The sequence below is a fragment of the Girardinichthys multiradiatus genome, chromosome 19 (genome assembly GCF_021462225.1).
Source record: "Girardinichthys multiradiatus isolate DD_20200921_A chromosome 19, DD_fGirMul_XY1, whole genome shotgun sequence".
In the NCBI taxonomy this organism is placed as follows: domain Eukaryota; kingdom Metazoa; phylum Chordata; class Actinopteri; order Cyprinodontiformes; family Goodeidae; genus Girardinichthys; species Girardinichthys multiradiatus.
The window spans coordinates 13,530,643-13,552,603 of record NC_061811.1 but is presented as its reverse complement, the minus strand read 5'-3'; the positions used below and the strand labels follow the sequence as shown (position 1 = coordinate 13,552,603).

The window sequence follows — 21,961 nt, the reverse complement described above, 5'->3', positions numbered from 1 at the left end:
ACAATTTACCAACAGCAAACGTTATAGTTTGAAAATGGACTTTAGATCCTAAAGACTTTGACTAACATATTTGCCATGAGTGTATAACTCCTTCTACGGAGCTACTTACACAGTCTGGATAGGCTGCTTGGTGGTCACAGGTCGTGGGGTCTGGACCTTGATGGTGTCAGCAGTCTGCCTCTCTGAGGGTCTTCTCTGTGGTGGATCTCTATGGAAGGGTTTGGTGCCTGGCTGAATGCGCCTCAGAGTGCCACGCTCGCGAATGTACACCTGCTCGGGGGCCACCTCCTCACAGCGGGGCCCCTGGAAGCCCGAGCGGCACACACAGGTATGTGGTCGACTGCAGGAGCCGCGGTTCTGACAGGGGGGCTGGCAGTCAGCTGGGGAGAGAGAGCACAGAGGGGGATCAGGTTCTCAACACCACACATTGGATCATATTGACCCCTTGTATGAAGGAGCAGGAGGAGAAATGGCTTTTCCTGATCTCAGTACTGTGGTTCATATTCATATTTTTGAATCATAATTGATTCAATAAAAAAAGACCTCTTGACAAATTTAACAACATGATGGACTGAACAATGCTCTGTGAAATGTTTACTAAAGAATACTTTTAAAAGGAAAATATAAAGCACCTCAGACCAAGCTAATGCTTAATATAATATATAATAATATTTTTACCTGACTGCAAACACAGAGTGATTAAGTTCCCTCACTGTCAAAGAATGATAATCAGAATCTCTCTACCAGCCCCACTGAGAGCCTGCCTTTACACTCCATTAACTTTAAATCAGGAAAGACACTGTGGCACCCAATTTAAAACAAGCAAGCTGACCTAGTGTCACCAATGAATGCAGCGTACAGCACTTGAGGATTTATGACACTGTCCTCAAACACTATATTAGGCCAGTGGTCTGCGGTGGCTAAAGTAAACAGCGTCGCTCTGTCAACAGCTATGGAATGCTATTGACACAGATGCTGTGAACACTGACAGATTGCAGGAAGGAAAGCTTCCACGGCTCTAACTGGCAGGCAAAAGGGAGCGCACTGGTCAAAAACAGCACTCCATACCTGCTGCATGCTTCCTGTTGTTGCATTGCTGTTCAGACTCTGATCACTTTGTTATGATATGGGTCCTATAAACACTGTTCTCCATCCAAGTTTAAAATTGAAGTCCTCTTCACTGGGCAGTATCAGACTATGACAAAAAAATCTAATAAAATAAGGAAACTTGATTTTTATAATCTAATTTTCTTAAGTATTGTATTTCAACTACACTTTTGGAAACGTAACACCTTTTTTGATCATTTGTACACATTGTGGTTTGGAATTGTACAAATTGGTATGTGATCCGAGTTTTCCATTATGGGATAATGTTGGGATTGCCTGTATTCTGTTTTGGCAAGAAGTAAAATACCCCATCTAACTAAAGTATTAGCTGTCTAAATGCTGCCAACTTGCTCCAAGGTCTGCTCAAGCTCAAGTCCTGGATTTAGCATTGGATCAAATAGGTCACAGATTCCTGGGGTGTTATGTTAAAAGGGGACAACCAGGTAATGTCTGAGAATAAATTCCTCGCAAAACTGCCCAAACTGAAGTGAGAAACAACCCAGGGCTGACTGGCAGTGGTATATGTTCAATGACAGTTGACGAACGTGTCGCCTGTGCTGATAACATTGCAGACAGGTCAGTGACTCCGGACCTGACATATGCCCTCACATGCAGCATGCGCGGCGGTGGCATACAGTGCCACTGCCTATCTGTGTTTGCCTCCGGGGCCCTGCCTCTGGGCTGTTGAACACATTGTCACGGTAATTGCTGTCGTGCAGATTTGTCTTGCACATCATTAAAACTAATTGCCTTGCATTCCATCCATTTCAGAAATATGTGCAGCAATTATTACTTTGTCAGAGTAATCATAAAATGAGAATCTGTCAGAAATAGAAAAGGAGAAATGGCAAACATTCCTGGTGTTGCCACTTCACCCTTAATTAATTATGTCTGAGACGGATTGGCTACCTTTTCTGGAGAGGGATTCTGCATCTAGTCATCTGAACAGAGGAGACTATCAGACTGTAACTTTGAGATCTTTACACAAAAGTGTGCTCTCAAGAAATAAATTACTAACAGCTACATAGAAAACAGCCTAATCTTTGTCTCTACTAGGTCTGCTGCCCCCGCGACCCCGTCCCTGGTAAAGCAGAAGCAGACGAGTACAAGAGTTGGTACGTGTATCTTTTAAGGGTGTAACGGGATTTCATGCTACAGGGTATCACAAAGTTATAAAGCTGAGCAGCTTCCCTATCCCTGCTAAAGAAAAGCATTACCACATTATGATGCTGCCACCACCATTTCCCACTATATACGGTATGTCCAAAACATTTGGTATAGATTCTTTTCAGATGCCATAGGGTACATTGATAACATGTTGATTTTCTATTATTGGCTTTAGTTGTTTTGTTTTAGAGGACATCTTGCAGGACTACGTCTGGTCCTCTGATCTTATATGTAACATCCCTATAAGATTTCTCTAACCTGACTACATAAAAGATCCTAGAATTGTTTTCCTATTTTGTCAGTGTTGTGGTTTACAGATTAAATTAAATTCAGCATTTCAGTGAAATGCTCAATACATCTCAATACAGTCATATCAGATCTCATACTCAACTTGTTTTGGTATGAAATAATATTTTAGTGTTTCCTACAGTTTTATCCAACAAAATGCTTTATTACAATGTAACATTTCTCAAAATGACTACAGAATAGTCTGTCTGCTCCAGAAAGCCTATTAGAATATGCTGGCCTCTTCTAATAAAAGAAGGTGAAATAGCCTCTATTTTCCCAGAAAACAGTTAAATATGCTAATAGAAACTTTAAGCACACCTTTCAGTGAATGATATCCTTGCCCCCTGTTTACAACTTTGTGAACAGCCCTTTTACCATTTTGATTTTTTGCTGTAAAGATGGAAATATGTTACAGAAGTTGTGGAGCTAAAACATAGTCATTAAGTTTTTTTTGGACAAAATTGCGTATATTTAAAGGATCATGTCTACTTTATAGATGATTATTAAAAATGACCACAGATGGTTATTGCAAATGTCCAAAAGTACACTGTGAAGAGCTTAATCTAGCTACTGACATCATTTTGATGAGGTAAATCTTTGTTAAAAAAGTTTATGGTTTTCTTTAAACATAGTGTATTAAAGTCTGAGACATTCTGGAGTCAGCTCTGAGTTATTTCAACTTTAAAGTTTAACTTTGGATAATAAGTCACTGCATCCTTCTTGTGAACAGTTAAATCCAACTTTAAACACTGAGAGATACATATGTAGAAAACATAAGAATGAGTAGTAATGAGTTAATCTCAGGTTTAGATAAAACAAAGCTATGTCAGAAGTTTACTTTAGTCTTTTGAACTCACATTTTGCTGTAATGCTACCTATTAAAAATTGTGTGTTAGCTAAACAGTTTTCAAGAACTAAACTCCAAGTGAATAGATATTTAGATTATTAACTTGCCTAAACTATAATTAAAATACATTTCATAAAAATGGTTCTTCCTATTAAAATGGAGTTGTTCCTTACCACTGTCACCACATGATTGCTCAGGATGAGGAATTGCTGCAAAGCCAACACCTCGATGCAATTTGCATTGCTGCCTCTAACAAAAAGCTAGCATTAGACAATCAACTGAATTTATTTATTTATTCAACATCATAGAGTTATGAGGTGACATTTGTTGTGGATTTATGCTACATAAATAATCTGAAATAAACTGAATTGAATTTTCTGTGATTTTGATTTAGCACAACAAAGAAATTTTCCAGAATAATGCACTTTTATAAAACAAAATGTGTAGACCTATAGAAGTAATTCTGAAAAAAAAATGATACATTTTCATTAATGTTTTTCTATTTAACAGAGATTTGCTTTCAGTAGTTAAATAGTTGTTAAAACTCTGTTAAAATACACATGGGACTTTATTGCAAACAACTACATTTCAATAAGGGGTTGCAAAACACAGGTGTGTTATATACTGTTAATAAATACTAGGCTATGTATGTTAAGTGTTGAGAGTTTATCCTAAGGCAGTGCTTTGGGCTTTTGGGCTGTTGTATTTTTAGAAATTCCTCTAAGTTGTCAGAATTGAAGTATTTGCATATAATTAAGATAGCCAGTCTCGCCCCCCCACCACTGGATTCTAATTTCAGACTTGTTCTCGTTCCTACTTCATTACAGCCCACCAGAGATTTCCTTTTCCTTCTCTCTGACTCAGAGGTAATACAAACCATTAAATCTTTACAGCTCTTCCATTGAGCAAGGGGCAATCTGAAACCAAAATCTGACTTAATTCCAACCTGCTGAGAAATCTCCCAAATGTCAACAGTGCTGCCAAATGTAACTCGACAGTCCTGAAAATTATATTGTTAATGAAAGCATAATCACAATGATCTCTCCACTAACTGAAAGCATTACAGAAATGTGTGGGATTTATAGGTAAGAAGCTCCTCTGGAGATTAAAATTTAGTTCAACATGGCCAAACACCTGATTTAGGGAAACTTAAATGTGACACTTACACAGGACGTTTAGGTCAAATATACAATTTTGGATATTGAGTGGCACTACAAAAATAAGGCAGATAAGTTGGAATATCATCGACAATTGTTGCCACAACTGGTTTAGACGGATATAAAATATTAACATTATATGTACCTTTTTATAGCATGTAATCGTCCTACTTGAATAGCAGGTTCTCTTGTCTTTCCAATTTCGAAGAATGGCAAAAATAAATTGACCTCTGCATCACATCCTATTCTTACCTCAAGGACACAGTTATGGATTACTGATTGTGGCACCAGTGATTTATTTAAGAAGAATTAATTCTAACGTTTGGATTCATTCCCCGTTTTAAAAATGTAATCAAATCAAATGCATAGTTAGTATAAATTCTTGTTGAAGCTCATTTCAAGTTTGTTGCAGAACATTTGTAGACGACAATAAAAAAAACGTGAGAAGGAAACTGAACCCTTTAGATGTACCTGCACACACCATGATTTTAGTAAGAATGGGGGTGCACATAAAACACCAAAACACCATGCAGAAAATCTTTGGAGATGAGAGTATAGAGGGTCAGTTTTCTTCAGTATATGATTCTAGAAGACCTCATTTAATTGAAGGTAAGTGGAAATGGGAATTTCACACTTTAGTACTTTTTGTACTTTCATGATAAAAAACAGAAAATGAGGGTGGATTTTTAAGGAAGACGAAGAAAAAACACACAGCCAATAAAACCACCCTTTTCAATCACCAGACTTGAATCCAACAGAAAATTAATTTAGTACTGCTGATCAAAGTGCATCGAAAAGGGCCTTTGAACAATCTTCAAAATTCAAATACAGTTTGTGTTGAAGAACTGATCAAAATCATACCTGAACAATGAAAGTAGGGTTTTCTATACAGGACACATCTTTGAGTTATTGATTTGTTTGTATGTAAGGTATACCTGGGTTATTATGGAAATCTAGTGTGAATTTTATGTCAATAGCCCCATTAAAAATAGATTTACTAACCAAAAAAAGCGTTCAACACTTATTTTCCTCCCTGTAAAAGTTGAAGGTATTGCATGTGCAACTTGGTTGATGCAATTTATAAAAATATTTTTTAAAAAGATTCTCAAAAAGTCATACATAGCATCAAGACAGAGCAAAAACGTTTGAGACAGAATATTAAGTCTGGCAGACCTCCTGCGATGACAGCAAGAGCTTTTCTTTAGGGGTCACCAAAGAACCTGACAGAACTCATGAAGGAGGTCAAGTGTTCAGGATTGTGGGAGGCAAAGCGGAGAGACAAGCTTGAAAATTCGCCTTTCATCCATACACACTGTCCACTGAGGAAGTAAGAATTGGTCTATTGAGCAGTTAATACAATTGCCCCTCAATCCTAATCATTTTAAGTGAGTGTAAATCTTTTTCCAACATGTGATTTCCACATGGCATCTAGTGCAATGCTATCATTTCAGGCCAGCAAAACAATAACTTTACTGTCTAACACTCAGCAAGGTTTTACTGGAAAAACTTCACAACACGCTATTTTTTCTAATCAAAGCCAGAGAGAAACGAGCCTACCACTGTTTGACTGATCTTTCATTTGCCCTTTGTGGGAAATCTCACAAGGATAATTGGCCGGGTTTACCAAATCAGGATGTCTCTGTCAGCAGTAGCAGTGTATAGGCTTTTCATTCCAATACAGTAGTCAGAGCTTTTACCCTCTGAACCCACCTCAGGTCTGTGAGGGATTTTGATAACCCATATTCGACCCATGACACAGTTAACATTACTTTCAGGCATTCCATACCATGCCTCCACCACTACCCACAAACTCCGATATTCAGCTCCTAATGGGCCACATGCTGGTCCGCTTCATGGATGATATCTGGATTTCCGGGGGAGTGCGCTGACAAACTTGTAAAGCTGACTCTGAGAGTCGAGTGTTCACCAGAAAACCCCACAAACCCCATCTTCCTGAGGGGGGAGCTGGGAGGGGGACGTAACCTCCCAACAGCTTCCATATGGTCTTTAAAAAGAAGTGAGTGGTGATATATGGTGCCCTAACTACACAGAGGCCTCGTTGAATGTGTGTGCTGCAGACAGAGAAGGGTGCTTGTTGTTTATGTTGCACAGGAAGTGTCAATCAAGCTCGGTCTTCTTTTAAAGATTATTTTGCCCAAACAAGAAAAAAATATATATTAAGCATTATCACGTTTTACTATAGACAAACTTAACCATGAAGTTAGCCATTGGATTGGTTCTCTTCTTAAATAATAAGCTGGTTTCTTAGAATAATTAATGCTTTTTGGATCTTCCAAACTGCTGTTGTACAGTTTAGCTTATATGCATTGTTCTGCATGGTCTTAAAAAGTATTAAGTTCAATTATCTTTATCATGAGCCATTATAACGATTAAACATGTCCAGATTTCCCATACTAGTTTCTAAAATAAATTAAGTAATGTCTTACGTGTGTATGTGTCTTTATTCATTCCTTCTTCCATCACATTATTCTTTCCCTTTTTTAATGTTTTTTGAGAAATGGCTGAACGAAATTAATTTCTTCCATCATTTGTTAGCTTAATTTTCTATGTAGATAATTTAAAATAAACATTATTTCTGTGAAATATAGAAATCTCCTCTTACTCTTTTGAGCACAATTGTTTGACACGAGTGATTTATTGATGTACGTTAAGATAGTTTCAAGTATCTTATCAACGCTACACCTCCCTTAGGAACAGTCCATATAGCCAAGGTTAGATGTTGAATTGACCTCCTTTCCAACGCACCTTTGTCAGTGGTAGCAATTTGAAAAATATGTGGGTGAGGACATTACAGCAGAACTCGATTGCAACATACAAACAGACGCACAAGCTGGAGTGGAGAAAGCAGCATTCCTGGTTTCGGAAGGCAAACCCGGAGCAAGCTGTCCAGCCTTTGCGTTAATGATGGGGTTTCTGGACAATAGTGTGTATTCATTACAGGATCTGTCAAATAGGCTATAACTCTCTCAAAGGGACTGAACTGTAAACTATGCAACTCCTAAAAATCCACAAACGGTGTTTAAAAGCCAAGTAGAACTCAGCAGCTGTCTTCGTTGCGGTGATTTTCAGCCCCGGCTAAATTACGTCACCAGAAACAACCGATTCTTTAAAACCTCCTTCTGTTCTTGTAAATCAGGGAATGCTGCTATGTTGACTTGTTTCTCATTGACGTTGGGTCAATGCCTTGAATTAATCAATACACTTAAATGTGTTTCTTCATATATTAGAAACATTTGAAAGAAAATCAAGTATCATATCCAAAAAACTGATGTTTGCGAGATAAAACATGCATCCATGGAATTTCTGTCACAGTACAGACTTCAAAAGATACCGTCAAAATATTTATGTTTCATGGTGTGGTCAAGGAGGACAACAAAAAGTAAACTGAAATGGTTTAAGCCATCTATAATATGGTGAACCTAAATATTTTGATGTTGTTTTTGAGGTCAGGAAATGCTCACACGTTATGATACTTCTGCAGCTGCCAGCCACATGGAGGAGCCAAATGTGGACATTAACCCTTTAACACTAACCAGGATGTCCAAAGACAGAGAGGTAACCATAAAACTGTGTTCCTACATGTCATCAGCTCTGATGCTACTTTAGCTACTTTTAAAAGCTAAATCAGTTGACAGTTTCAATAATCGATTACCGGTAATCATGATTATTCCGATTAGTATTTTCAGCCCTATTTAAATCCAAGTAAACAACTTTGAAAGACCTAAAATAGCTATTTACCAATGCTACCCATCCAACCTGACTAAGCTTGAGGGGATCTGCAGTGAAGAATGGGAAAAATACCCAAAGACCAGGGTGACCGCCTTGCAGAGACAAAATCAAAAAGACTCGAGGTTGTCATTACTGCCAAAGACACTTCAAAACACATTAAGCCGTGTGTATGACACAGGTACATATTTTGTTCTTGCTGTGCTGAGCACATCAATCACTGTCTAGTTTGGCTCAGACCTAAAACAGAACAGCACCAGACTGCATAGAGCAATCAGATCTGCACACAAGATTATTGGTGCTGACCTTTCCTTCATTCAAGACTTGTCTCGTGACCCGTCAGGAACATTGCATCTAGCATCCCTGCAGACCAAACAAATCTGCATGTTGTATGGATCAATCCCTGACAGGATACCAACATTGTGTGGACATTCAGCATTGCATACAAGTCCTTCTCAAAATATTAGCATATTGTGATAAAGTTTATTATTTTCCATAATGTCATGATGAAAATTTAACATTCATATATTTTAGATTCATTGCACACTAACTGAAATATTTCAGGTCTTTTATTGTCTTAATACGGATGATTTTGGCATACAGCTCATGAAAACCCAAAATTCCTATCTCACAAAATTAGCATATTTCATCCGACCAATAAAATAAACGTGTTTTTAATACAAAAAACGTCAACCTTCAAATAATCATGTACAGTTATGCACTCAATACTTGGTCGGGAATCCTTTGGCAGAAATGACTGCTTCAATGCGGCGTGGCATGGAGGCAATCAGCCTGTGGCACTGCTGAGGTCTTATGGAGGCCCAGGATGCTTCGATAGCGGCCTTTAGCTCATCCAGAGTGTTGGGTCTTGAGTCTCTCAACGTTCTCTTCACAATATCCCACAGATTCTCTATGGGGTTCAGGTCAGGAGAGTTGGCAGGCCAATTGAGCACAGTGATACCATGGTCAATAAACCATTTACCAGTGGTTTTGGCACTGTGAGCAGGTGCCAGGTCGTGCTGAAAAATGAAATCTTCATCTCCATAAAGCTTTTTAGCAGATGGAAGCATGAAGTGCTCCAAAATCTCTTGATAGCTAGCTGCATTGACCCTGCCCTTGATAAAACACAGTGGACCAACACCAGCAGCTGACACGGCACCCCAGACCATCACTGACTGTGGGTACTTGACACTGGACTTCTGGCATTTTGGCATTTCCTTCTCCCCAGTCTTCCTCCAGACTCTGGCACCTTGATTTCCGAATGACATGCAGAATTTGCTTTCATCCGAAAAAAGTACTTTGGACCACTGAGCAACAGTCCAGTGCTGCTTCTCTGTAGCCCAGGTCAGGCGCTTCTGCCGCTGTTTCTGGTTCAAAAGTGGCTTGACCTGGGGAATGCGGCACCTGTAGCCCATTTCCAGCACACGCCTGTGCACGGTGGCTCTGGATGTTTCTACTCCAGACTCAGTCCACTGCTTCCGCAGGTCCCCCAAGGTCTGGAATCGGCCCTTCTCCACAATCTTCCTCAGGGTCCGGTCACCTCTTCTCGTTGTGCAGCGTTTTCTGCCACACTTTTTCCTTCCCACAGACTTCCCACTGAGGTGCCTTGATACAGCACTCTGGGAACAGCCTATTCGTTCAGAAATTTCTTTCTGTGTCTTACCCTCTTGCTTGAGGGTGTCAATAGTGGCCTTCTGGACAGCAGTCAGGTCGGCAGTCTTACCCATGATTGGGGTTTTGAGTGATGAACCAGGCTGGGAGTTTTAAAGGCCTCAGGAATCTTTTGCAGGTGTTTAGAGTTAACTCGTTGATTCAGATGATTAGGTTCATAGCTCGTTTAGAGACCCTTTTAATGATATGCTAATTTTGTGAGATAGGAATTTTGGGTTTTCATGAGCTGTATGCCAAAATCATCCGTATTAAGACATTAAAAGACCTGAAATATTTCAGTTAGTGTGCAATGAATCTAAAATATATGAATGTTAAATTTTCATCATGACATTATGGAAAATAATGAACTTTATCACAATATGCTAATATTTTGAGAAGGACCTGTAGACATTTTGACTGGTCCACACAAAGAGAAATTGGTCAAGTAGGTTATTGGTAAGGTTTAGGACTAAGGCATAAATTGAGTTTAGGTTAGGTTTAGGGTAAGGGTGATGGTTAGGCTATAGCAATCTATGAAAGTCAATGGCAGGTCCCTATAAGGATTTGAAAACACTACATGGGTGTGTGTGTAGACAGATAGATATAGTATATATTTTGTTTAAAAATAACCATACTCTAACAATCTTTAGAACATGTCTGTAAAGCAACAAAATGAGGTAAAATTGAAGTAGTGTGAATACTTTCTTGTGACTGTAATTATAACTACGTGGTCTGCTTTAATTAAACATAACTGTGAGAAAAAATGGATCTGATTTTTCACACAGCTGGAACTTATCCCACTCAAGACTGTGAAGATGATGGTGGACTTTCGAAGAAAACCACCCCACATACCCCCCTCGCTACCCTCATCAACACTGTATCTGCTGTGGACCAGTTCCGGTTCCTAGGAACCACTATTTCTCTAAACCTGAGATGCTCCTCACACATAGACACTGTTCGGAAGAAGGCCCAACAGAGACTGTACTTCCTGAGGCAACTCAAGAAGTACAACCTTCCATAGGAACTGCTACACTGCCATCATTCAGTCTGTCCTCCTGTCTTCGTCCATCTCAGTGTGGTTTGGCCCATCCACAAAACAGGCCAGGTCCAGACTGCAACAAACAATCAGGTCTGCAGAGAGAATCATCAGGGCTGACCTTCCCTCTATCTAGGGTCAGGAAAAGGGCAGCTAAAATATCACACCCACACAACCAGCACAGAAACTGTTTAGACCTTTATCTTCAGGTCGGCGCTACAGAGCGCTGTCTGTTAAAACCAGTCGCCACAGAGACAGTTTCTTCCCCCAGGGTGTTTCTCTGATGAACACTTGAGAGTCAGAGTTTCAGAACAACACCGTGCACCGTGGAAGCATGGTGAAGTCCAAGCAAAACCTGAAAGAGGTGCCAATTCAAACTGCATCTCCTGGTCAGAATGAAAACAGATCAAAAACCAGATTTTTGACTTGGTCCTTTTATATTAGGTCCAAGTCAAAAACTTGGTTCCAAGCAACCAAATCCAAAACTACTCATGTGATCAGTGAGCTAAATCAATGGGCAATTGTAATTCAGATTATGAATAGTGATACTGCAACAAGATCTCTAGGTGAGATCACCCACAGCTAATACTGCTTTGACTTAAAGCCTTCGTTCACAAGTCTAAAGATCTGAAGTAATTTCTTGCAGTGCAGATACAAATGAGGAAAGATATGATTGAAATCTCTTTAAGAGTCTCTAATGTAACCGTTCTGTGCTGTAAACCAACTGTAATTACATACCGATGTACGCGACGCATAATTGAGGGTTACTGTATTTACCATCAAACAGGCCAAATATTCAAACTTGCACTCCAATTCCACATCTAAGTTACTTATTACTATGTAAACAGAAGCCATTCTCAACACAAGCTGCCCATTGAAATAAAATCTGCTGGTAGTAAACCAACATACCAATTACTCATTTTGGAAAATTACTGTTTTGGCAGCTGTACAACATCCAATGGTTAACCATTACTGGCAGGGTAAAATATATTTAAATCTTATCTAGTGATTAATGTTATCAAGTTAGTTATGAACTGAGATCCGCAATGTTTTGGACAAGCATGTAAGCCATGAACATTAGTGCAGATGGCAGAAAATCCTGTTTCTGAACCATCTGCTATTATAACACCTACAAGATTTTGGTAGATTTGCAATGGCTTGCAAAAGTATTCTCCCTCTTTTTTTTTTTTTTTTTTAATTTGGTCACATTACAACCACAAAGTTTAATATATTTAAGTGCAGCTTTGAATATCTACACACTGATTTTACATGCCCATTTTTCTTTACAAAATTGTGCAAGCACTGTCAGATTGAGCATCTATAAGAGTATCTATAAACATCCATTTTCATGTCCTACCACAGATGCTCAGTTGGATTCAGGTCTGGACTTTAACCGGCCAGTTCCATCACATCAATATGCTTTGATCTCATTTGTTTCATTGTCGCTCTGGCTATGTGTTAATGATTGTTGTTCTGCTGGAAGGTGAACCTCGTCTTAATTTTCAGTATTTTGCAGCCTCTTAGAGGGTTTCCTGAAGAACTGCCCTGTATTTAACTCCATCTGTCTTCCTCACAACTCTAACAAATGTCAACAGCATGATGCTGCTACTGCTAAATTTTAATGTTATGATGGTATTTTCAGAGTTCTGTGCAGTTGGTTTTTCAACTCACAGTGTTTTTCCGTCTGGTCTTAAAAGTACGATTTTGGTCAGAACACTTTCTTCCACATGTTTGCCTCTACCACTGCACACAGGACTTTTAATGGCTTTCAACCATGGCTTTCTTCTTGCCACCGTTCCATAAAGGCCAGACTTGTGGAGTGCATGACTAATAGCTATACCTGTCCACAGCCTGAGCTGTGGATTTTTGCAGCTCCTCTAGAGTTACCAGGAGCCTTTGAACATTTTCTCTGATTAATCCTCTCCTTGCTTGGCCTGTCTGTTTCAGAGGACGACCATGTCTTAGTAGGTTTGCAGTTGTGCCATACTCTTTCTATTTTCAGATGATGGGTTGAAATGAAGAGATGTTCAAGGCTTAGGATAGGATATTGCTTTATACCCAAACCCTTCTTTGAACCTTTCTGTTTTATCCCTGATCTGTCTGCTGTGTTCCTCGGTCTTCATAATGCTGTTGGTTTACTAATGCTCTCTAACAGCAAAATAGCAGGATTTATGCAGACAATAAATGACCCACAGGTTGACATTTGAGAACATTTATTATCTAAATAGAACCATAATAAAATACACTGAAGGTTGTGGTTATAATGTGACAAAATTTGAAAAAGTTCAAGTGGTGTGAATACTTTTGCAAGGCACTGTATGAATTTCAACTTAACATGGCTTAAGAAACTGAAGTACTAAGACTGAGCCAAAACGCTCCATTTATGTGCCGCCAAAACGCACAATAAATTAGATTTTAGCCACAATAAATGAAATTACATAAACGTATGAACTTTTATCTTTAATCAGGACTGTAACTTAACCAAAGGACAGAAAGTCAAGGAAGGCAAAAGAAAAAAAACCTTTATAGTAATTGGTAACACTGGCTATTTTAAGGGCTTTAATACACAAACATGTCTGTTAATCATCCATCCTCAACTTGTCAGAACACGGACAGCAGCAAGTTTTCAGCAACATTCTCAGCATCAACCCACGCAGACAGATGTATTTCTTTTGCTAAATGTGTTTCAAATAAACACCGGGTTGGGGTCCTGGTTGGAAAATAGCAATCAAGTTCCTCTCATATGTTTGCTTTGAGCCAAACCCAGATGAATAGAAAATATTGTTATGAGGCTAGCAGCTGACACTTTGGACATTAGACATTACATCACCCGCTTCAGCAGGAAGCTCCTAAATACATCTCCGCAAATTTATGTTTTTATTTATTATCACATGTGACAGGTTTGTTCCTTTTCTTTCCCCCACTGTGAAAATGTTCTCCCATAATGCCATCTCCTTAAAAAGCATCCTGGGACTCAGACTGGGTCCAAATAAATCTGTCTTCCACTAAATACTTCAAAGTGGGGGATTTCAGTCACTATTCTAGTTTGTGGCCTTCGTGTTGGCACCTTGCCGTCAATGGACCTTCTTTCAGAAGCTGATAACATAGCCTCCAGTCAGACTTTGGTAAGGGGCCAAGCTCTAAGGGTGAGCAGATGGTTGGACAGACCGCCGGCCTGCTAAAGTGCACTTTCTTGCTTAACACAGACACGTTAGGTAGAACCTTTTCTGGTAGATGAAAATTACTCTTTCAGCATGTGTATGTTTTATACAGTTTGTACAGCATGTCTATCTTGTGGGGTTGGGCAATATGTGGACTGGGCAGGAGGAAAGCAGGCCTAATCGGAATACTGCAGTGCTACTCAAGCCTGTTGTGTAATTGACCAGTGAGAAAGTGTGTGTGAAAAGTGTTTGCATGTGTGAGGAAGAAATAATTATCTGAGACGGAACAGAGAAACAGTAAACACATTCCCTTGCTGCTCCACAGAGATGTCCCTTAGATTGTAGGTTATTTTTTCACTTGTAAAATTCAAAGATAACTTTTACTGAGAAAAAAATCCTTGTGCCAACCTGTTATTACAGTCTACTGAAACCTATGGTGGCAATAAACATAAAATTAAAACATGATATAAAGTCTAAAGTTAGTGTACTCTGTTTTTTACATGAGTCCAGAAGGCAGGACCCTCAATGCTTGTAGGTGTTAAAGAACAAACTGATTCACTGAACCAAAGTTCAATGCACTGCATTTTATGATGATTTTGTGATAGACCACAAAGTAGTGCAAAATTGTGAATCTGAAAGGAAATCTGATCCATCCTTAAATGCAACCCTACAAAAACCGACAAGCCGGGCAAGGAAGAAGCCAAGAGATCTATGGTAACTCTGCAAGAGCTGCAGAGATCCATAGCTCAAGTGGGAGAAACTATTCACAGGAGAACTATTAGTCATGCTCCCACAAATTAGGGCTTTATGGAAAAGTGGAAAGACAAAATAAATAAATAGTGCCTACATGCAAAACACCGTGTGAAGCAAAAAACAAAATTGCACATTGCCCTGAACACACCATTTCCACAGTAAAACATAGTGGTGGCAGCACAATGCTGTAGGGATGCTTTTCTTTCCAGTACAGGGTTGATGAGACTTTAGATGGAGCTAAAGATAGGGCAATCCTGGAAGAGAAGCTGTTAGTAAAGACATTAGACTCATGCGCAAGTTTACCTTCCAGCAGGTTAACATACAGGCTGAGCTAAACTGCTTATCTCAAACGCTTTCCATCCAATCGGACTCAGTTTTACTCATTTGGCAATGAAGAACGTGCACAACATTAAAAGTAGTGGAGGTGCAGTTGTTGCAAAAAGTGATTCTGCACAGTATTAATTCTGAGGGTTGAATAAAAATGCACAGAAAACTTTTTAAATTGTTATTTCTAAAATCATTTTGGAAGACATTGATTAATTTCCTTCAACTTCACAACAATGTGCAACTTTGTGTTGGTCTACCATAAATATTGCAGAAAACTACACTGACATTTGTGGTTGTAACTTGAAATGGGGAAAAATTCAGACAGTATGAATACTTCCAGGAACAAATCTTAACACTCAGTCATTATTTTATGGCCAAAATGGGGTGAAAACCAGCATTTACACTATAATAAAGGTAATGCCTTTTAAGTTTGCACATAGCATGAAACAGTGTTACTAATACTTACGTTTTATGCAGCGGTTGGTTCCTGGAGCAACTGCCCAACCAGAGCAGCACTGCTGACCTCCACAGACATTTGGCCTTGAAGAGCATATGTAAAAAAAGAAGAGTGAATTAAAGCTTTAATGGTATTTATCAAAAAACATTAACGTACACACTTTCTTTATAATCCATCCATCTACTTTCTATATGAAGTTGATCCTGTGCAAGATTGTTGGGGTAGGAAGTGGGATACGCTACGAACGGGTTACCAGTTCATCAAACAGAGACATACAAGAACAACACACACAGTCTTAAGGGCAATTTAGAATCTCAAAGTAACTGAAAATGTGTGAAATAAGCATGCATGGGAAGAACATGCAATCTCCAGACAGAAAGGCCCCAGACTGGATCGTCTTGCTGTGAGGCAACATAGTTAACGGATAACTGTGAATTAGAAAGGGCTCTAACAAAAAAATCTCTCTTTAAAGGCTGGTGTAATTTCTAATCCTTCTGGAATGACTGGCCTGCGGATATAAACACTTCTGAGAATAAGCTGCACCTAACTATTTTATTTTTTTATTTTTCATAAAGCCCTGTCTTACTGTGGACCAACAAGTCCCTGTTCTGTTAGATGAGAATCCAAAGTGAAAACAAATAAAGTTATTTGAGCCTTGCAGGGATTATGTGAGGCACACGGGACATGAAAAACACCTCGGATTTTCTATAAATCACTCAGCAAATGAGAGATGGCAAGTTTTAAACAGTCAGAACTGGATTCTTTGTACTCTCTAATCCGCACCTGTGGCCCAGGCCAAATTGTTGCAGCGAGCCAGATTAAAAAGGCACCAGACCGCAAAAGCAACTCCAGAGCAGCAGTTAACGTTCTGGGATGGATCTGCACCACATCATCCTTTCACAAGATATTACAGTAAGTGGATGTCTGACTCATGGTGATTTGAGAAGATAACATGGATTGACTCATTGACCTCAGATGGATTGCGCTTATTAGATGCTGCAAGTGTTCCTGAGGCGTCACGGGGATAACATGCAGTCGTTTGGGCCCTTTGGCAAGCTCAGCTTTGTCATTAATCAAGCACATCAGGCCAAGCCCGTGCCAAAGATATCAGTCATCACATTCAGATTCCATCAAGGGATTTCTGTATGTAACAGAGTGGCTAAAGCAACATTACTACTAGGCTCCATGGAAAAATATGCATATGCATAGTTACACCCATTCTATACTTTGTTTTAATTTGATGTGGAGGGCTATCAGAATCAACCTGAAATCTGTAAAGTGCATCGAGAAAAACAACTGAGTCAAGTTGGATGTAAGGGTTAAGTGTACCCAGATCTGCCAGTGCAGGGAATCCAGTAAACAGGAGAGCTTGAGTGGGAATTCCAAGAGGAAATGTGTCACACATTCACTTTTGCTAACCGGCAGCAGATGATTCATCTGAAAACGCTTGAATAAGAACCATAAAACTCACCGTGTAGACTACTATAGGGCAGTGTTCCCCAGATTTATGTAACACTTCTTTTATGGTTCCCCAAGACTAAAGGAAAACCATTCATTCTATGTTTTCTCATGGAGAAAACCAAGCAAAGCACTTACTACGTGATACAATAAAGCATGCTGGATCTAATACTGAGGCAAGCTATTTACTTTGCACAGAAGTAAAAATAGACAGATAATTTCACTATGTCTCACTGTAGTCAGTGTTCAGGAAGGTTTTTCATATTGATTGTGATGGAACATAGATGGATGGTGTTCACACTGTAGAACATACACTTTACAAAGACTCATTACCAAAAAGGAATGGAGCTTATAATTATACATTTAAACCATTATTTGTGAGGGGTGGTATAATTATAGAAGGACCAACTTCAGTGAGCTTTAAATACAGGAAATGGGTGGATTAATTTGACTTTTTGGTGGGTTTTCTCTAATCTGAAGAGACTCAAAGTGACATGTGCAGGCAGGCTGAAGCATTTACAGTGGTGTGAAAAATGTTTTGCCCCAACAAAACGTTGCTATCAAATGTGAGAATAAGGATAACCTGTGTAGTGTAACTGCAAAAAGCAGATAATTAATGGAAAAAAGCTGTTTAAATTACCCTGATCCTGTGGAAAATATAATCACCCCCATACCTATTCATAAATTCACTTTGAATAACCACATTTTTTAGAAAGCTGAGATCAAGTAGCCATACCCAGGCCTGATTACCCCTTGACCCATATATTCAAGATACCATTTAAATATAACCTGTGTGGCAACAGGACAGAGACAAAAGAATCTCAAAAAGCCACATATTGTGCTGTGATCTAAAGAAATTCAGGAGAACATGGAAAACAAAGTCACTGATATCTATCAGTCTGGAAGAAATCACTAGCCTTGTCTCAGGCTTTGGGACTCCAGTGACCCACAGTGAGAGTACCTTGTTTTCTACTCAACAGAGAAAACAAGGTACAGTGGTGAACCTTCCCAAGAGTGGCCCGCCTACCAAAACTACTCCAAGAACTCATCGATGGCTAATTCAGGTAAATTTAGGAGGTCATACTCAAGGAAGTCCACCTCTAAATGGCTCAGATGACAAAATAGAGTTTTTGGAGTGGCCTAGTCAAACTTAGGACTTAAATACAATTGAGATGCTGTGGCATGATGTTGAACAAGTGGGTAATACTCAAAAATCTTACAATGTGGTTGAATTAAATCAAATCTGCAAAGAAAACTGGACAAACAGAATTATAACAAAAGTCAGAATTATAACAGAAGCTTATTGATAGCGACAGAAAGTTTGTGTTTTTTCCACAACTTACTAGGGGGACATTTTTGCAAATATTAGTAGGAGAGTTTGTATGTATTTTAACCTGTTCATATTATTTAGATCAGTCCTCGAGAGCTGCTACCCTGCAACTTTTAGGTGTGCCTCTTCTCCAGCACACCTGAATCAAATCAATCCCTTGTTACCAGGTCTCTGCAGAGATGCTGAGGAGGCAAATAAGCCATATGTGTGTTGGAGCAGGGATGCATCAAAGTTGCAGGATAGTAGCTCTCAAGGACTGGATTTGGGCACACCTAATTTAAACCATGTGTGAATGAGATGAAATCCACAATGAATGACTGCAACATTTCTTTAACTTTTTAAAGTACTATAACATTAAATAGTCCTAGCAGAGACTCGTAAGTGGCTGAGTATTTTGCGTCTGTCAAGGTTTAGCAAGAAACTAAGCATGACATTTATGTTTCTCTTAACCTAGTAGTTGAATCCTCCTGTTTGCTGTTAAAATAAAGCCTTGATAGGTTAGTCACATAGTAATTTACCTCAAAACAAAAACAGCCCTGTTATGACACATTGATAGTATACTGTCTACACCCTAAGGTGAGCCATTACAATCCCGCTCTGATTATTATATAAATATTCACCATCTAGTTGAGTTCAAGCCATGTCCCTGTGGAGCATGCAGGAGAGGATACAGAAGGCTTCATTTAAAAAATGAAAATTGCTCCATTGTGGAAACAACCCATCATCATTTCAGAGTTAAACAGAAACCAAAAAAGAAAGAGCCACTGGAGAAACAGGTGTTTTTTATCACGGTGCAAATTTGCAAATGCTCATGAGCCAAAGCTCCAGCTGAGCCACCATAATAAATGGCCACAGCAAGAACACAGAACTGAGGCACACAGAGTGCAGGAGTGCTGCCTCTCTATTACTATGATTTATCTAATTAAACAGTAAGGTGAAGTAATGACTTTGTGATAATCCCATGTCAAACAGTGCAAACACAGATGATCCATTTATCTTTACACTGGCTGCTCATTACTGTACAAACTGTCATGAGCCTGCACCTCTATGTGGTACTCAAGTTACATTGTGGAAAACAAGAGGGCCCTGCAGATGATTGGAAGGGGAGCTGTGAAGGTCGTTAGCATGTCCTTACCTTCTGTCTAGAATTAGTTTCAGAGCCACTGCAGGAACAGGGATCTAAACATAGTCAGACCCTGTACAACCAGGAACCTTTTGAACTGCTACCATAAACTGTACTATCATTAAAGCGGTATTAATCTGTTGAAATGCTCATCTGCTGTTAATATTATGACACAAAGTGATATATTTTAAGCATTTATTGCTGTTCCTTTTGTTGAATGTAAAATTCAGTTTCTCAGAAAACTTTATTACATAAGTAACATGAAGTGTACAGTATATACACTGATGAATGTGTACAGGTTCCTCCTGGATGAATTGCTGGATTGATGCCTTAGGGCATTTAAGTGATCAGCCTGTGGTTCTAATGTGCTAAGGAAGCCCTGATTGCTTTAACAGCACCCTTCAGCTTGTTTGAACTGATGTCTCTGGTGTCTCTCATCTTCCTCCTGACAATTCTACACAGATTATCTGTGGGGTTCGCAAAATGTACTTCCATTTAAAAAACAGAACAACTGTCTTCTTTTCTCCCAAACCTATGTTTGAAGCTTTTGACAATTTCTTGTGGTTTAACACAAGGAATGTCACAGCCTATGTCCTGGATATGTTGTGTGTGGTGTGTCTGGAAGTAGCGTCTCCAGATGCAGTCCATGCCTTGCAAATGTCCCCTGAACTGCTGAAAGGACTTTACTCGACAATCCTCCCAAAGCTCGGGTTTTTCCTACTGCATGTGCGCCTCTTTTCTACCACACGTTTTCCTTCCACTAAACTTTCCATAAATATTATAAATAAATAAATATATAAATATGGCTTTCTATGAACAGCCAGTTTCATATCCAATAACCCTATCCTCAGTGTTTAGGATGAAAATGACTATCTGCTGGACAACTGCAAAGTCAACAGTTTTCCACATGATTGTGTATCCATTTTTATATAGGTCTTATGTAATATTTTGCATTTGGAAGAAACAAAAATGTGGGTTTTCATCAGGCATAATCCATAAATCATCCGCTGGTTTCCCTTACAGGAAGACTGATTCTGCTAAAGTGGGGCACAACCACAGTACAGTAAACTGCAGGGACTCATGCTGGTTCTAGTGAAATAGGTCATTCAAAATCTTCCCAACTACTCCTGCTGCTCCTCCTCGTGTAAATGCGCATGGGTTGAAAATAAAATGCTTTAGTGTTTATTATGGAGCAGAAGGCTGTCACTCTTACCCGGTCAGTCGCCTTGTGCTGGAGGAGCCGGGCTTGCTGCTTTGCCCGCGGTTCACTCTGCTCCTTTGCGGGTGTCTGGCGGTGCGCTGCGCTCTGTCTTGCGGCGTAGAGACGGGGTCTTCCCCGGAAGCCCCCGCAACGTGAGCCGATTCAACTGTGGGTGCTGACGCTCCCCTGGGCATGCGGCGCAGAGTTGTGGACTGGCCGGTTGTAGGTGTTTTCGAGAGGTCCCCGGACCTCCCACCTGTTGCCTCCTGGTCACCGTCGGCTACCCTCATGAGCGCAACAGTCAAAACCATTAAAACAGCTAATCCGGTGCGCTCCATTACGGTCATGCAAAGTTTTGAAAGTAGCGCGCAAAAAGGGGCAGATCGCGTTGCAGTTTTTATGAAGAGACACTAAAATATTGGCAAAATTTTAAAAAACAAGCATTCTCTCCCAGCAGTGGAAGACGCCTGGATACCTTTTCATAATGCCCAGGTAACACTCATGCAGAATATCTTCAGGTACCTAAAATCTGTCCATAGATACCAAAAAGTATTTTCTCTTCCAATGTAGAACAAATTGTTATTTTAAGCAAACATTATTCCATCTGCTTTAGTTTATGTTTAAAAAGATGTGACGCAGAGAGAGCAGCCGCTGAAAGGCTGCTGAAGCTGTGCTCCAAGTGAGAGTTTGAACAGTGCTCCCATGAATATCACCTCCTCCTTGGATCTGGAGTCACTGGGAATTTTTGCAGGGGATTGCATGTGCTTCGCAAGAAGTAACACCCCCTTCTGTTGCATCCACACACAAGTCCATGTGGCCGCACATATTTTCCTCGGCCAAGTTACATGATGGTTTTTTAACAGCAACTCTTTTGAACGCAGTTGGACTGAGCGCGGGTGCAGCTGCTTCGATCATTACCGTCAATTTATATTTGAACTGACAAACTATTACAATTTCATAAAACTTAAGATTACCACAACTTCCAGATGTTGTCCTGTGAGAATTTGCGTTTCTGATTGCTGGATTGGTTTTAGTTAAAGCTGTGGATTTTATGTACAAATGTACACTGCTGCTATCAGAGATTTCCTTTTCTTAAAGCCATAGTCTATACTGTATTTTGGTAGCTCACAGATCAAACTCTAACCGAAACGT

The 21,961-nt window shown here is 39.6% G+C and overlaps 1 protein-coding gene across 1 annotated transcript in view; it reads right to left on the bottom strand.

Moving 5' to 3' along the window:
• LOC124855485 (latent-transforming growth factor beta-binding protein 2-like) overlaps positions 1-21,495 on the bottom strand; it is a 122,666-nt gene extending 101,171 nt beyond the window's left edge. Inside the window, exons 1-3 of the mRNA XM_047345385.1 lie at positions 20,822-21,495; positions 15,707-15,780; positions 110-380 (exon numbers count right to left, since the gene is read on the bottom strand). Coding sequence (XP_047201341.1) covers positions 110-380; positions 15,707-15,780; positions 20,822-21,156 — 680 coding nt within the window. The 5' untranslated portion in view covers positions 21,157-21,495. The remainder of the gene's footprint in view (positions 1-109; positions 381-15,706; positions 15,781-20,821) is intronic.
• Positions 21,496-21,961: the final 466 nt, after the last annotated feature.